This window comes from Notolabrus celidotus, chromosome 4, assembly GCF_009762535.1.
Source record: "Notolabrus celidotus isolate fNotCel1 chromosome 4, fNotCel1.pri, whole genome shotgun sequence".
Taxonomy (NCBI): Eukaryota; Metazoa; Chordata; class Actinopteri; order Labriformes; family Labridae; genus Notolabrus; species Notolabrus celidotus.
In genome coordinates this window covers 9,156,639-9,171,413 of record NC_048275.1, presented here as the reverse complement: position 1 = coordinate 9,171,413, position 14,775 = coordinate 9,156,639, and the positions used below count along the sequence as shown (strand labels likewise).

General features: G+C 40.1%; 1 protein-coding gene across 1 annotated transcript in view; it reads right to left on the bottom strand.

Annotated features, from left to right (window-relative positions):
• Window positions 1-711: 711 nt before the first annotated feature.
• Window positions 712-14,775, bottom strand: part of col21a1 (collagen, type XXI, alpha 1) — a 28,940-nt gene continuing 14,876 nt past the window's right edge. Inside the window, exons 10-29 of the mRNA XM_034682729.1 lie at window positions 14,311-14,364; window positions 14,164-14,217; window positions 13,999-14,052; window positions 9,044-9,097; window positions 8,890-8,943; window positions 8,754-8,807; window positions 8,304-8,357; window positions 6,762-6,806; window positions 6,602-6,655; window positions 6,448-6,501; window positions 5,408-5,461; window positions 5,179-5,250; window positions 4,541-4,576; window positions 3,467-3,511; window positions 2,799-2,831; window positions 2,564-2,710; window positions 2,371-2,425; window positions 2,098-2,289; window positions 1,942-2,010; window positions 712-1,818 (exon numbers count right to left, since the gene is read on the bottom strand). Coding sequence (XP_034538620.1) covers window positions 1,631-1,818; window positions 1,942-2,010; window positions 2,098-2,289; window positions 2,371-2,425; window positions 2,564-2,710; window positions 2,799-2,831; window positions 3,467-3,511; window positions 4,541-4,576; window positions 5,179-5,250; window positions 5,408-5,461; window positions 6,448-6,501; window positions 6,602-6,655; window positions 6,762-6,806; window positions 8,304-8,357; window positions 8,754-8,807; window positions 8,890-8,943; window positions 9,044-9,097; window positions 13,999-14,052; window positions 14,164-14,217; window positions 14,311-14,364 — 1,422 coding nt within the window. The 3' untranslated portion in view covers window positions 712-1,630. The remainder of the gene's footprint in view (window positions 1,819-1,941; window positions 2,011-2,097; window positions 2,290-2,370; window positions 2,426-2,563; window positions 2,711-2,798; window positions 2,832-3,466; window positions 3,512-4,540; window positions 4,577-5,178; window positions 5,251-5,407; window positions 5,462-6,447; window positions 6,502-6,601; window positions 6,656-6,761; window positions 6,807-8,303; window positions 8,358-8,753; window positions 8,808-8,889; window positions 8,944-9,043; window positions 9,098-13,998; window positions 14,053-14,163; window positions 14,218-14,310; window positions 14,365-14,775) is intronic.

Here is a 14,775-nt window from a genome sequence, read left to right as displayed (position 1 = left end):
TCAAAAAACAGCAGAAAATAAGTCATTACCAGGTGAAAATAGGGTAGATAGATGAAGATCCTGCAAGAGTTTTGATAATTACAAACATTTTTCAAGAGGAAGTAGTTTAAACACCCCCTCACTCCAAATAGAGCTTCTAATCTCCAAGTAAATCCTTTAAGTCCTCAATCAAAAACAAAGTATTACACATTTCCTTAAATGCTAAAAGTTCTTTGTATAGTTGGTAAAAACTGAAATGTTCAGATCACATGTAGCACCCAAAAACTCAAATCCATCCATTATCTTGACCGATAATCCCGTTAGGGGTCATGGGGGGCTGGAGCCTATCCCAGCTGGCTTCGGGCGGAAGGCAGGGTACACCCTGGACAGGTCGCCAACCTATCACAGGGCTAACACAGAGAGACAGACAACCATTCACGCACACACTCACACCTACGGGCAATTTAGAGTGATCAATCAACCTGAGCATGTTTTTGGATTGTGGGAGGAAGCCAGAGAACCCGGAGAGAACCCACGCATGCACGGGGAGAACATGCGAACTCCACACAGAAAGGGGGATTCAAACCAGGAACCTTCTAGCTGTGAGGCAACAGCGCTACCCACTGCACCACCGTGCAGCCCAAAAACTCAAATGAAAGATGAAATATAAGATGAGACAAATCCTGAAATAAACCTGAAACTTAAAGTAAAGAATCACCAAAGTTCACAAGTCCTTACAATATTTTAATTCTAGTACAAAAAAGATTCATACAAAAGTTTTCATTACACAAAGTAAAAAAAAAATGACACGAGCTGTTTAAGACACGTCACTGCTGAAAAACACAGCTATGACTTTTATATAAATAACAATGAAATACCTGCTACAGTAATGAAAGGGAAGCCTCAACAACATCATTGACATAGCAGTTCTGAAAAAAAGTAAGCATGTTCATAGATTGTGAAACTTCACTAGAGTTAAATTTCACAAGAATGAATGATTAATATGATGAAGGGATGGATGCTTTTATGATACAAAACATTAGCTTTTGTCAAATGTTTTCATAAAAATAAAGTTCTTTAAATTCAAAGTAAATGTTGTAGGAACACAGGCATACAGCAGCTCATGATTAGCTACAAGACACATTTACAGTCTTCTGCTGTAGTGTGCAAATTCTACACGTAACCTATGGTGATTTAATTCACCAGTAATGAAATTTAGAGATAACAGAAGATCTGTTTGTAACAGAACTCTTAGCACCAAATTAATGTATGAAGAAAATAGAGAGCAACATGCAACAAAGCAAAATCAGAGGACAAAATGGGAATTTGTACCGGCCACACTGGCCAAGGAAAGATCCAGACATACATATAGTTCATGAGTTGAAGGTGATCAGATGAGAGGCATCAAATAAGGCCAATTACAAATGATCTTTACACCATTGAATCCACAAAGCATGTCAAAAGACGTGAATAATAATACAAAATAACAACAATGAAACTATGAAAGAATCGGGTTCTGTTGACTGTCTGAGATCACATACAGGTTGTTTGAGGAGGTCCGTTATGTTTCAACGACAGAATGAAACTATTAAGATGAGATCTTCCTGAGAATGTCTGTTTATTCCATGACAGCTTGAGACGATGCATTACGTCAATAGTTTGGCCCTTTGCTGTAAGGATCCCGCCTCATCATGCTACCATAGCACATGGATGGATCACACACCCCAGGCTGACCGGGGATGCCAGGATTACCACTTTTGCCTTCTGCTCCATTTAGACCAGGGGACCCAGGTTTACCTGAAGGACCTGGCTTACCGTACCCCTGAGGACCCATTGGACCTAGGGAGATGAAGATACAAAGCCATGATCCCTTGTCAGATGTTGCATTGAGTATTTGAAATCAATTCCCCAATCAGCCCCCACATAGAGAAACTGAAACTGAATTATCATCCACATTTTTACCTGGTAGCCCTTGGTCTCCAGTGGTGGTTCGTCCAGGACTCCCCCTCTCACCCTTGAAACCTGGCTCTCCTACAAACACAGGAATACTTGCTAAAGGCTAAAGTCATTGACAAGAGAGCTCTATCAACAGATTGTTAAATTTAATGCAGGCTTTACCTTTCAGCCCATTAATACCAGGGTGCCCTGGCCGACCAGGGTGGCCTGACTGTCCCCTTGAGCCACTCAGTCCAGGAAGACCTCTGAGTCCAATGGACCCTGTTGGACCTGGAGGACCAGGAGGTCCAGGCCGGCTTTGACATCTTGTACAGCCCCCCTGCTGGTTGCTCCGCAACAATAAAGGCAGCTCAGCTAGGATGGATGACAATGGAAAGAGTTTAAATGTAAGATCAGAACTCACAGAACAAGTCATCAGCCTGTAGTGATACTCACATAGAAGAATCTCTCTGCAGATTTGACGAATGTGACTGTCTGACATTTGACTTGCCTGGAATGAAAATTGATGGAGCATGAGCGTTTTTCAGTGATTTATCTACTTTGTTATGTAAGCGATTGTAAGACACAACATCATAATACAAAACATTATCAAATATAAAGTTATCAACACAAAGTTTAGCAAACATACATGCTGTCCCTCAGGTCCGGGTGGGCCAGGTAGACCAGGGTTCCCCTGCAAACCTCGGGGGCCAGGTGTGCCTGAGTTGCCTGACTGCCCAGGCCGTCCCACTTGACCTTCTAGACCTCTCTGCCCTGGATCCCCTGTTGTCCCTTTCTGGCAAAAATACCACCCCAGTGTTAGCAATACTTACAGCAGCTCAGGTTGGATTGAGGTAGTGATTAATGTGTTCAGCTTAACATACCTCTCCTTTAAGTCCCATTGGACCGGCAGGGCCCTGTCAATGAGAGTCAGGATATTATATCAAAATGATGAGACTCAGAATGCACATATCTCCAAAACAGCTGCAAAATCCTCAAAATATGTTCAGTTTTGTGATGAGACAAAATGAGAATCTCTACATTCATCAGAACGCACATTTTCAGGTTCTGTTGCTGGTTTTAAAGTGTTGCAGTTTATTATAAATGAAATTTTGAATCCAATGAAACTGATGACCACAGAGTGTGCTGTTATAGCACCACCAGCGGGCACAATATTAAGCAGTTTTGCAATATGACTTTGATATGTCTCTATCTCGTTTAAATAAAATAAGTTTGTCCTTAATGGCCAACACAAACACCCCAACAAATTTGAATATTGAATATGGAGTGAAGAAATATATTAAAATCCAAGAACATTAAATTAATTCAGTTTTATTTAAAATGGTTAAGTTAAAATGTACCATTAATCATTTTAGGACTTTGACTTAAAAATTACAGTTCACCGTAAATGGCCACATGATGGCGCTATCCACACTTTAAAACAAGTTACTGTCTCATGGGTATCCAGACATGACAGACAAATAGACATGGGCCACTTTGAGGGAAGTTTTTAATCAGTACAACACTAAACCATGCTGAAAATCAAACTCACGTGTCCCCCTGGCCGACCATGCTCTCCTTTTTCACCGTTCATTCCCTGGTGAGGACATCCATAGATTAAAGTCACTAATGCAAATTAAATCCCTGTTTCTAAAACTGGTTTTCACAGCTTGTAGTATAAACTGAAGAAAGAACTATAAGTTAAACTATAGGCTGTATGTAATGATGAAAATCCCTCCAGAACAGGATTGATGCATATTTACAGTAGAAAATGGGAGTTAATGTGTTTTAAATGCACCACATTAACACCCATTAGATTGGATTACAGAAATATGGCTGTGATTCTTTGTTCCATTCCAGAGGTAATTTTGTTTGCAAGACATGAAATTGATTCAGTTTAGCGTAAAACCATGTTGGAAGTCAGAATAGCAGATTTCCAATTACACTTCCAAAGGACATGTCAGGCTGACACATGGTTGTTTTCCAAACCCATAAAAAGTATCTTTTAAGTGAGGGTTTATTTCCACTGGATTCTTGAGGTAAACTAATTTCAGTGCTAAATTAAGGAAAGACAGTATATACCTCTACTACTAGATGCAGTCAACTCATTGGCTTAAAATGTTCAGCATAGCTTTAAGAAATGATTGCAAAAGACTCATACTGGTTTGATAAACCCAACCAGTGGTGGGGCTGTCTTTAAGAGGCCTAATCTAACACACAATGGTAAGACATTTCACAAATTCTAGTTTGGAGGCTGTGGCTCAGTGGGTAGAGTCGGTCGATCCCAGCTCCGGCAGTCACATACCTAAGTGTCCTTGAGCAAGACACAAATTGCTCCCCCTGTTGTTCAGCGGTGTATGAATGAGATCAGCTAATACTGATGGTGCCTTACATTAGCAGCCTTTACCATCAGTGAGTGAATGGGAATGAATGGGTGAATGCGACGAGTAGTGTGTAGAAGCACTTTGAGTGGTCAGACAGACTAGAAAAGCGCTATATAAGTACAAGTCCATTTACCAAATATTGATTTGGATCAGCATAACACAGGTCAGTTCATCATTTACTGTGATGTGATTGTGTGACAAAGTAAGCTTTAATATCAGTGTCATTTTGGGTTAAGTCTTACCATCTCTCCTCTTTCACCTGGGATTCCTTTTTGTCCCTAAAACGACAGACATGAACTATAACTGTAAAGAACCTTCAGGAAAACAAAAGCAAGTCACAAATGGCTAACAAAAAAAATATTGTAAGAGTGCATCTTTGTTCTTAAAGCCACAGTGAAAACTTCTAACATCTGGCTTATTAAAGCATCTAAAAAACCAACGTCTGCAAATAAAACACAGTAATAAAATGAAGAGGAAAACCATCATTCGTTCTTTCTTGAAAAGCTCATTGTGTTGCGAGTCGATGGCTCACATTGAGGTTTAGTAATTAATGTATCTAAAGCTTCTAGACAACTAACATTTATGACCAAATATCAGGAAATACATTTAATGTTTGACTACTATAGGCTCATCCTGACTTGTATATAACAACACTTTTTTAATTTTCATTATCTGAGATCTAGTTTTGTAGTACTTGAGTCCAGGACTAAACTCAACTTAGACTTGAACACTAAGGACTCAAGACTTGGTTTGGAGAACTACACCACTACTGAAATCTTATGTATGAAAACAAATCTTATGCTTGAAGGTCTCCTCTGAAAGAAAGGGAAAAAGAATCCAATGTTGCAACACTGGTAGAAAATCTTGGAAGTAGGATTACCTTGCTGCCCTTCAGGCCTGGCATGCCTGGGTGCCCTGGCTGACCTTCTCTTCCTGGCTCTCCTGAAGTCCCCTTTAATAGTATTCAGCAGAACACTGGTCATTACAAACAAAAATGCCTATTTCCTATACTAATGGACATAAAGTTTCCAAAAACCAATTACCAGAGCATTTTAAATCAGACATAGAGCCATTTGAATCACAATTGATTATTCAGATGCAAAACATACCGCAGGTCCTGTTGTTCCTTGTATACCTGGACTTCCACTTTCACCCTTATTCCCCTGGTTAAAATATAAAACATTAACAATATGTTATTAAAAACATACAATGGTATTACATCAGAACCAAATCATATTACAACCTCCATGATGTTTTACTGTGCTGCAGCTTGACTTTTAATTGTTTCTAGTCTTATGTTTTTGTTTCCAGTTGTCAGTCTCAGTAATTACTCTCTGAAGTTCAGCCATAAAATCAAAGTATTGCCTGCCTGTCCAAAAACTGGGATTTCACTCGTGTGCCATTGACCAATACACATTGGCCTGTTAACGGCAGATCAGCTAATGAAAAGTGATCAGGAGACAGGGCCTCCAGACCAGACAAGCCCAGACTGCTTACGTTTCCAATAAGATTCCACTGACGAAAGCAGTTACAGCTTAATCATCGCTTAATTTAGCCTTGCCGGTGTGGCCAAGAAATACTTTCTTGAGCTAAGTTGTATTTTAGAAAAACATTAACTGAACAAAACATTCAATTCTGCTTTGCCAAACTGCTTTCTCTGCATTTCAATGTGATCTAAGACTTGGAGAGCTCTGAGGGTATCATCCAAACGAATGTTGCCGTTCACCACAATGCATTATGCTTCGGCCGGATGATACAGGGTTAGGAAAAGTTATGTCATAATATGACACACTATTCTGAAACGTTTTCTTGTTTGCAGCCTCTTAACTACTTTGTACTTGACATGGCTCAGCCTGTAGCTTGTCTGTTGCTAATGCCTGCCTGTGTTGATTGATATATATTATTGACTTCTCTGGGCCACAGTTTGAGCCAGTGTGCTCACAGCCCCAGAGATGTAGAGGGGGATAAACTTGCATTACATGTAGTGCACACTTAATCCATCTCAAAGACTGCATTAAATCCATTTGATGACTGTTGGTGGGATAAAAGTCAGACAGTATTTCTTCTATCGTCATTGCAGGTTTTGTATCGCTTACAATACAGCTATTTGAAGAAGCATAAACAGGCTTTTCAAAACACAGGTGATTACCTTAGGACCAATTTGTCCTTTTAAACCAGGTGCACCAGGTAAACCCATCTCGCCCTAAAACAGAGAGAAGACATTTTTTAGGGGACTCTTAAGAATCTCTATCAACACTTCACTATGCACTAAACCTGAAATCAAACTGCATAACATGACTCACAGGTGGTCCAGTTGATCCTTTGAAGCCCCTTGGTCCCGCTAAACCAGCTTCTCCCTTGAAATATATCATCACATCAGTCAGACATGATCCAAATAATGATGGAAAACCACTGTTTGTTTCAAACATGCATCAGTAATGTGTTATCTCTGCAGGAGCTCACCTTCTGTCCATCAAGACCTGCAATCCCTGGCAATCCAGGCATACCCTGTTAGCAAGGAGACAGATAAAACTTTACTGCCTGTCAGGATATTAAAGGGAAAGAAATCATAACATGGAGTTGTTTACAACCGTTCTTACTCCAGTCTTCCTCCTTTCACAGTTAAATAATTACTTCATCGTGTCAGTAACAATAAAAGCAACTGATGAGCTGAACATGGTTACCATGAAATTTCTACTAATATGTTAAATCCTTGTAATGGTTGGCTAGACGGGGGAGTGGAGAAATGTGGTTTTGGGCTTTTTGAGACGCATTTCTGGTTGATATTCATTTAGTAAATAGAGTCATTCAAAAAGAACAAAATATCCTTCTTCAAAACAGCCCTGACCTGATAGCTAATACAACACTGAGTCAGGTTTCATCACTATCTTTAACTCTACGATCATCGAATTAAGTAATTGAGCTTTGCACACATTTTATTGGTAAATGCAATGATACAAAAAGTAGTTGAGTATGAATTGATCAAAAGAATGAAAGCAGATACAGTTGAATAAATAAATGGTTTCATATATTGAAAGTTTGTGGCTCAAAATGTGCAGCAACAGTACCCCAGGAAGCCTCTTTAGTCTTTTGTTTTAGTTATTTTCTTCTAAGATAAATGCTTGCAGATGCTGAATAGTTGCCTCAAACTAAAGTTTGAGTAACATAAGATGTGCAGAGTGAATAGATTAGACGGGCAGGCAGTGAAACAGAAATGTAGACCGAGCCACCCAGACACTCGTATTTGACCTATAGTAGAAATCCCCATCTTGAGGCCCTCACTGTGCTATCTTCATCTTGTTTTAACTTGAGGAGCTCCAGTGTGAGCCCTGTCTCCCTGGATACATCGCTAACTCTTTTGTTCTGCTGGGGAAACATGGCTTACAGCCTTGTGGAGCAACTGAGTCATCTTCTGAAGACCCATCACAATTTTTGGACCGCACTAATAATCATGATCAGTGGGGTGGCTTCCCAGTTGAAACACTTTCTTCCTAAAACAGATTTGCCAAAGCACCACAGCATTCCCCCGATGAGTTACTTTCACTGCCTTGGATTATAGCATGAGACTGCTTGTTACATAACAGGGTTATCCTGGGATGAACTACAAGGGAAATACCCCTAATTTACTGGCTGTCCGGGGGACTCTCTGTTCTGCTGACTGTATGTTCACACACTGCAGTCGTAGTACAGTGAGAAACGTAATGCATGCAATGATCTTTAATTCAGCCCCCAGTATTACAGGCCTATTTGACTCATCAGTTGCTTACAGAATTATTAATGTCAGCCACAATTTGTATTTTTCTTTTAGTAACTTAGGAAACATGGTGTGAAGTACCACAAATCTGAAGTTTCCTTATAAAGGGTTGTGTCTTAACACTATATGTGTCATATGCTACATTTGATTTATGCACAGTTTGCATCAAATCCTCAATTTCTTTGAGGCCAAGATCAGATGTAAGACTCTAGATCATAAAGCTTGTACATGTACAATGGCTGACAACTCACCGGATGGCCCTCCCTTCCATCACCACCAGGAATGCCACTGGCCCCAGCTTCTCCCTTAATATATTAAAAAAACATAAACTTTATTATTACATTTCAGTGTGATCCAAATCCAAAGTGATGAACGATAATTTGACACATAACACAAATGGTTGTCTCATACTCTTCTCATGTCATGATGGATTTATTACAAAGGCATTTATCTAAAACATAAAGAATGCCTTTGGTGTTTATTGTAGATGTCAAATTGAGTTTGGAAAAAGACGAGGGGGACACCAGCACTGGATGACTGCATTTCCATGGTTGCCAAACATCAACAACACAACTTTAGGGAGCAGAAACGTCTGTTAGGAATAAATATGTATGCTCAGCCAACCTCATGCCTCTATTATTCCCCTCATCCATGAACGAGCTTTGAAACACGCTGTTCTTTACTGTAACAAAGAAACAGACCTTTTCACCAGGTCTCCCTGGAAATCCATCCTTTCCATCCCTCCCGGAAAGACCCTGAAATCAGAGAAAAGGATTTTACACGTATTTGTTATGGCATATAAATTCAGCATTTGATTCTGATTTGTTTTATACGTACAGGTTCTCCTGGATAACCAGGGGGCCCAGCAGGTCCCATAGGCCCCTTTTCACCCTGGAAATATCATACCACCAAGTTAATACTGTTATATATCCAGTGCCATTTTCAGTGATTGAGATATTATTATAGCAATTATCATTGTCCGAGCCCTTACCACTTGCCCAGCTTTTCCTGGTAGCCCTGAAATTCCTGGGGATCCTTTTGAGCCCTGAGAAAAATGGAGTTTCAATCAGTGATGAATGTGGCATTCACAAGTTAACAGTGTGGGACAAGAGCACTTCACACAACCATTATAAAGTAACATGGTCACAAAAATTAAAGTCAGCAGTTGCCACAAAACTCTAAGATAGACAAGGACTTTACAACGTATTGGACTGACACTTAAAATTGCTCGCCTTGACCTAATTCCTGTGGAATTGCTCCAAACAAGTGGAGTGATGCATTACTGCACTGTGATATGCCAGAATTACAAAGCAGCATGTGGAACAAGGCAGGACATTACATCATTGAAAAATATGCTAATTAAGTCAAGTGTACACAGCGTATTACTTAATGTTTTTTATCATTGAGTATATTCCTTTTCAGTGACAACATTTTGCATTGTGGTTTCATTTGAGAAAAATTCAAAGCATAAACAGATTCTGTCTTGTAGACTGAGCTGAACTACTTTCAGTCAAAGAGCTGGTCCCAGTAATTTGTGTTTGTGTTCCATTGGTAACAAAACATATGTCAAAATCTTTCCAAGCTCGGCCTTCAATACAGCACAATCAGTGGTGACAGAGAGATTTAGAGGCTGACTGGCTAAAAGTGCTGGAGCTCAGCCAGCAAAGACATTATCATTGAAACAAACTGGAAGTGGTTTTATGATTTTCAGGTCAGTTTGCCTTTTTATGTAAAGCAGCTGAACAGAAGCACAGAGTGGGGATGACATGCACAAAGAGTCCTGGCCAGGAGTCAGAGCAGTGACCGCTGGCCACCGAGGACTATAACCTTTGTATATGGAGCATGTGCTGTAACCGCTGAGCTAAACCAATGCCACAAGCTAGAGCTTGAAACATCAACAGCTGTTCACATGAGTAGTGTAAGCAGTGATTGCTGTGTTTACACATCTCAGGTGTGCAGGGAAGTCTGCTTTTGGTAGGTAGTAAGGATAAGAAGCTTTCACAAACAGGCATCTTCACTCTCTGAGGCTTGATTAAAGAAATAACAGCATTCTGCACTGCCAGCAAAGCATGTCAGAGTCACAACTACAAACACAAAGACAAGAAAAGACAACTCATCATACCTCACCCTTGACTTCACCTCCACCAACAGAGCTTAGCCTACTTTTTAAATGTGTAGATTGCAGGATGGATTGTCACTTTTCATTGGTTCCTTTGTCAAATTGTTTTGCTAGCTTGTTTGGTTTCAGAAAATATTCCAGTGTATTCTAAAGATAGGAATTTGTAAGCAACATGTGTCTGATAGTTTAATTTAGTGTAATCGGCCATTAGACATATGTTTCTGTCATTGTGAATAGCACAGTGGGGGATATTCTCATCTCCCCAAGAGGGGCCCTGCAGAAAAGTTTGGGAACCACTGCTCTAAGCCATGCAGTGGGTTTCCACTTAGGAGGGCTAATTTCTGCCAAAATAAATGCTTTCAACATAGTTTCACTAAATGAACTGCAAAGATCAAAAGCACAGACTTGATACATAATTAACTGTGACATATTCCTGCAAAAAGATAAGTGACTGTGATTGTACGCAAGTATCACCGACTGTGATTACACAAACACAGTTTTTGGCAAACAGTCCGTCTCCCTCTGCTTATCCTGAATTATGTACTTGTGACTTAATTTAGCAGACATTGCATGTTTGCAGACTGTAGATCCTTTGCCAGGAAAAAGAGTCCACACCCTTGTGTGGTCTAACATTGTGGAAACAATTTGGAAAGGTGGATATAAATCTGATAATGTCCAAAGAAAATCTTTATCTTTAAATTTGTAAGACGTTTTAGTAGCTCCCTGTTGGTTAAAGACCTCAAGGTCAACAGAGATTAGTCAATCATGAGTAGTTAGTTGTTGGTTTGTCCAAATTGGTCTGGACCAAAATACTGTCACATCCTGTGACATTTTGCACAAGCTTTTATGTTCCCCAGAGGGGGTAACGTGCTGACTATAGTGATCCCCTGAATTTTGACACTAGCATCTACTCCACGTAAATAGTTTGTGTTACAAGTGTAAAATCTTGACAACAATGAAATGCATTGGAATTAGATAAATTATGCTTGTGACCAAATATCTGAAACATGTGGGATATTCTCACCATCCTTGGCTGGAGTTTGTGTTCAGAGCTTCTAAGCAAACCTTAGAATGCTTGCATACAAAACTAAGATGGTTCACAGATGAAGATTATAACTGCACAAGATTAACAATTTGGCATCATCCATGTGAGCACGTTAGAACTATGATGTCATGATTAGACAGAATCAGGGCCTGTCCATAAACAGTGTCCACAGCTGGACGCAAACCACAGACTAAGCTTGTCTGGTCTGTCACTCACAGTGATCTTTCAAACCATTGCCAGGCCATCAACATCAATCCTCCCTCACTGACCAATCAAATTCAAGAAAGGAGGGACTTCAACTATCAATTTTGTCAACAACACTGATTTTCTTGAAGCAAATACCAACCATATAGAGCATTTTCAAACAGACTGAACAGTCACTACCAAGGAGATGGAAGTGCTGCGAGAGAATTCTCTTAGCCTACCTAGCGGTGGTATGCGTCAGTGAGAAGCACTCTGAATTGAGTGCAGAATAAGGCCGCCAATGGCCCTCATTGTGGGAAAGTCCAAATTAACAGAGACAGAGCTGCTAACAAGGCTCCAGACTTAAGTAGAGCCACTTTGTTGAAAATACAATTTTGTTACTCAAGTTGTATTTGGAACAGATGCATTGTTTTGTGAGACCGCAATGTTTAATGTGGATGAAGATGTTAACTTTATGTGTGTTTGTATGTATAATGTGTTCTATTAGTTTAAAAGGATATAATGCGAAATGATAAATTGACCTCATTAACTGAGTATTTGCTGATTTGGAGAACTTGTTTGGCCTAGTTTTTTCTTTAAAACTTTCCTTTTGGTGATTTGGCTGTCGTTAGCCATACGAGAAGTGATGGAAAATCACCAGCAGTGCACCTCCTCAAGACGCTCACCTCTCCATTTATGATGCTTTGGACCATTACACTAATTAGATGTTTCATTACAAGCTTTTAAAAGAGCACTTTGGTAAAGCAGTAAAAGCCACGAGGGGTTCATGTTTAAAGTATATCTGGAATTGTGATAAAAAAAAGCAAATCCACACCAGCGGTAGAAGTGCACTCCCCAGTTGTGTTCTCATGTTTTGGTACTTCTAAAACTCGAAGTGCTATCGATGAAAGCAGAGAAAGAGGTGACAGTCTTGTTAAAACTTCTTATGCATTGGGCCTGTGACTCAAACTCAAACAAAGAGGACAGAGGATACAGAAAGCACCGCTCCAGGTGCTGATGTGGACAGCTGAGACCGTTTTCTAAATGACATCAGCTGCTTGAACTGTCTGGTGGGAACCTCCTGTGGTCACACTGATTACAAGGTAGGATGATACGAAGAGGATAAGGGGTGATGCCATTTAGACAGGATGCATTACCTCACTGTACTTGAAATAAAACTGAATGCAAAATGTTGTTCAGATCAACTTCAAAGCAATCAGCTTTCTGGATTGCTTTAGTGAGAGGCATAGCTGCAAGGCTTCAGTTTGAGTTGTCAGTAACAGCAGATGAGGTTCTTCCCATTGAGTTAGAGCTGATGGAGCGTCTCCTGTTTGTATGGATCATTGGATCGGTTTGCTTCTCTTTCCTTGGTTGTAGCAGCTGTCACACAGGTGTTTTCCAAATGTGCCTCATGTGCTTAAGCCTTGTTACACATTGTTCAATTTCCTGGACTTGTTCTAGCTTTTAAGACTGAACACAACACTTACTGTGGTTAATCTTTCTTTCATTATCAATACCATGTATTGATTTCTTCACATTATATTGCTTTGAGGCTTTTGATGGCTTAGATATTCACACATTTGCCCTTAGTATGGAACATTTTGACCAGTCAGGTTACTTCTAGTGTTAAAAGTTTTATCATTTCTTAAGTTTTTTTTGGTTTGTTTTTATTTAAAGTTATATTGGCCTTTTTGCCTTTATTTGATACAACAGCTGAAGAAAGACAGGAAATATGGGGAGCAGAGAGAGGGGGAAGACATGCAGGAGGTAGGACTGTAGCCTCTGTATGTGGGGTGCTTAGACCGCTAGGCCACCAGCGCCCCAATAATTTCTTAAGTTTGATGTCTTGCTGGCATGACAGACTCTTCTCCTTTGCAAGGTTACTGTGTGCTCTGTTTTGTTTGCCTCCTGTAGCTCTTCTTCTCATGAGTGCATTTTGTATCTCAGAATCTCACAAAGAAGGGAACCATGCAAGTCGCCTCTGACATTGATTCAGAAGTCTGCATGTGTTACCGTATCATCTCTTCCTCAGATCTCACCGTGATTGGGAGGCTAAGAGACGAGATGGGGATGCAAGCGAGGGAAACTATTATACACGAATGGAAAAAAGATGCACCCAAAAAAATATCAAAGAACCGCAAACTGTTTGAGCTTCCTAAGGAAAGGGCAGAACAAAAGCCAGGAAATATGAACACATTTAAAAAGTCTCTGATGGCCCTCCTGCTCTCATCCCTCTGTATACTGTGAGGCTGTATTTTTTAATCTCCCAGGGGATCTAGCTTTATATTCATAACATATGGCTTCTAGCCTGATTGATGCAACAGTGTTCAAACAGTTCCAGTTGATGTGTTTAGCAGGGATTTCCTGTTAATCCTACATTTGATCTCGTAAAAACAGATTTACCTTGTCAATGCAATGTGTGTTCTGTACTTTATAACGAATACGTTTTTATGCTTGTGAAATGGTTCCACTAATCCTCGGTTGGGCAGTGCATTTACTGATCCTTCTCTATTCACTTTAGGTGCTTTCATTGAATTTTTGAGACATATTGTCAAACAGAATCCAGAAAACAATGAGAAGAAAATCAAAACATCATCACCTTCTCTCCTGGTTTTCCAGACGGTCCAGGTAATCCATGCACACCCCTCTCACCCTGAAAGAACAGACTTGTATTACTAAGTTGTTTATTAGGAGTCACAAACACGTGCTGCAGCTTGATAATGAGTTCGATTGCTCCAGAAAAAGTGTTTTTTGACCTTCCTACCGAAACACCAGGCCTCCCTTGCTCGCCTTTGTTCCCATCTGGCCCCCGTTTCCCCTTAAAGAAGTAAAAAGAAACGAAATAAATTCAAATTCTCTCTTTTCCGTGGTGAATTTTATATTACACTTAAGCCATTTAATTTTCCTTTACCTCTATTCCTGGTGGGCCTGGCAGCCCTGGACTCCCTCTTATGCCAGGGTTACCCTTAAAAATGAAAGAAGACATGAGAAAAAACAACGTTTGGTTAAACACTTGAACCCATTCATCTGTTTGCATGTCCTTTAATTGATTTAGGCCTGAAGGGTGGATTCTTTCTTGAGTTTTTGATCATGCTGTACAACATGTGGTTCACTTTTGGATGCTTTTCATCACACAAAATCACCACTCTCCTGCCACCAGTGGTACAACCAGATATGGTTTGTATTTACCCGTTGGAAAATAAGTCCAAACGTGTATTTACCGCAGTTTTTCAACATTCCCAAGCAGTCCAGACCACATAGCTTTAAGAAGCAGAAACTGTCATGACCTAATAGGCTACATTAACTCAACTGGTTTTGGCCTCGTCTCAGATGTTGTTGTGGATGCTGCTGTGAGGTTGCTGGAGGTTGTGTTCTG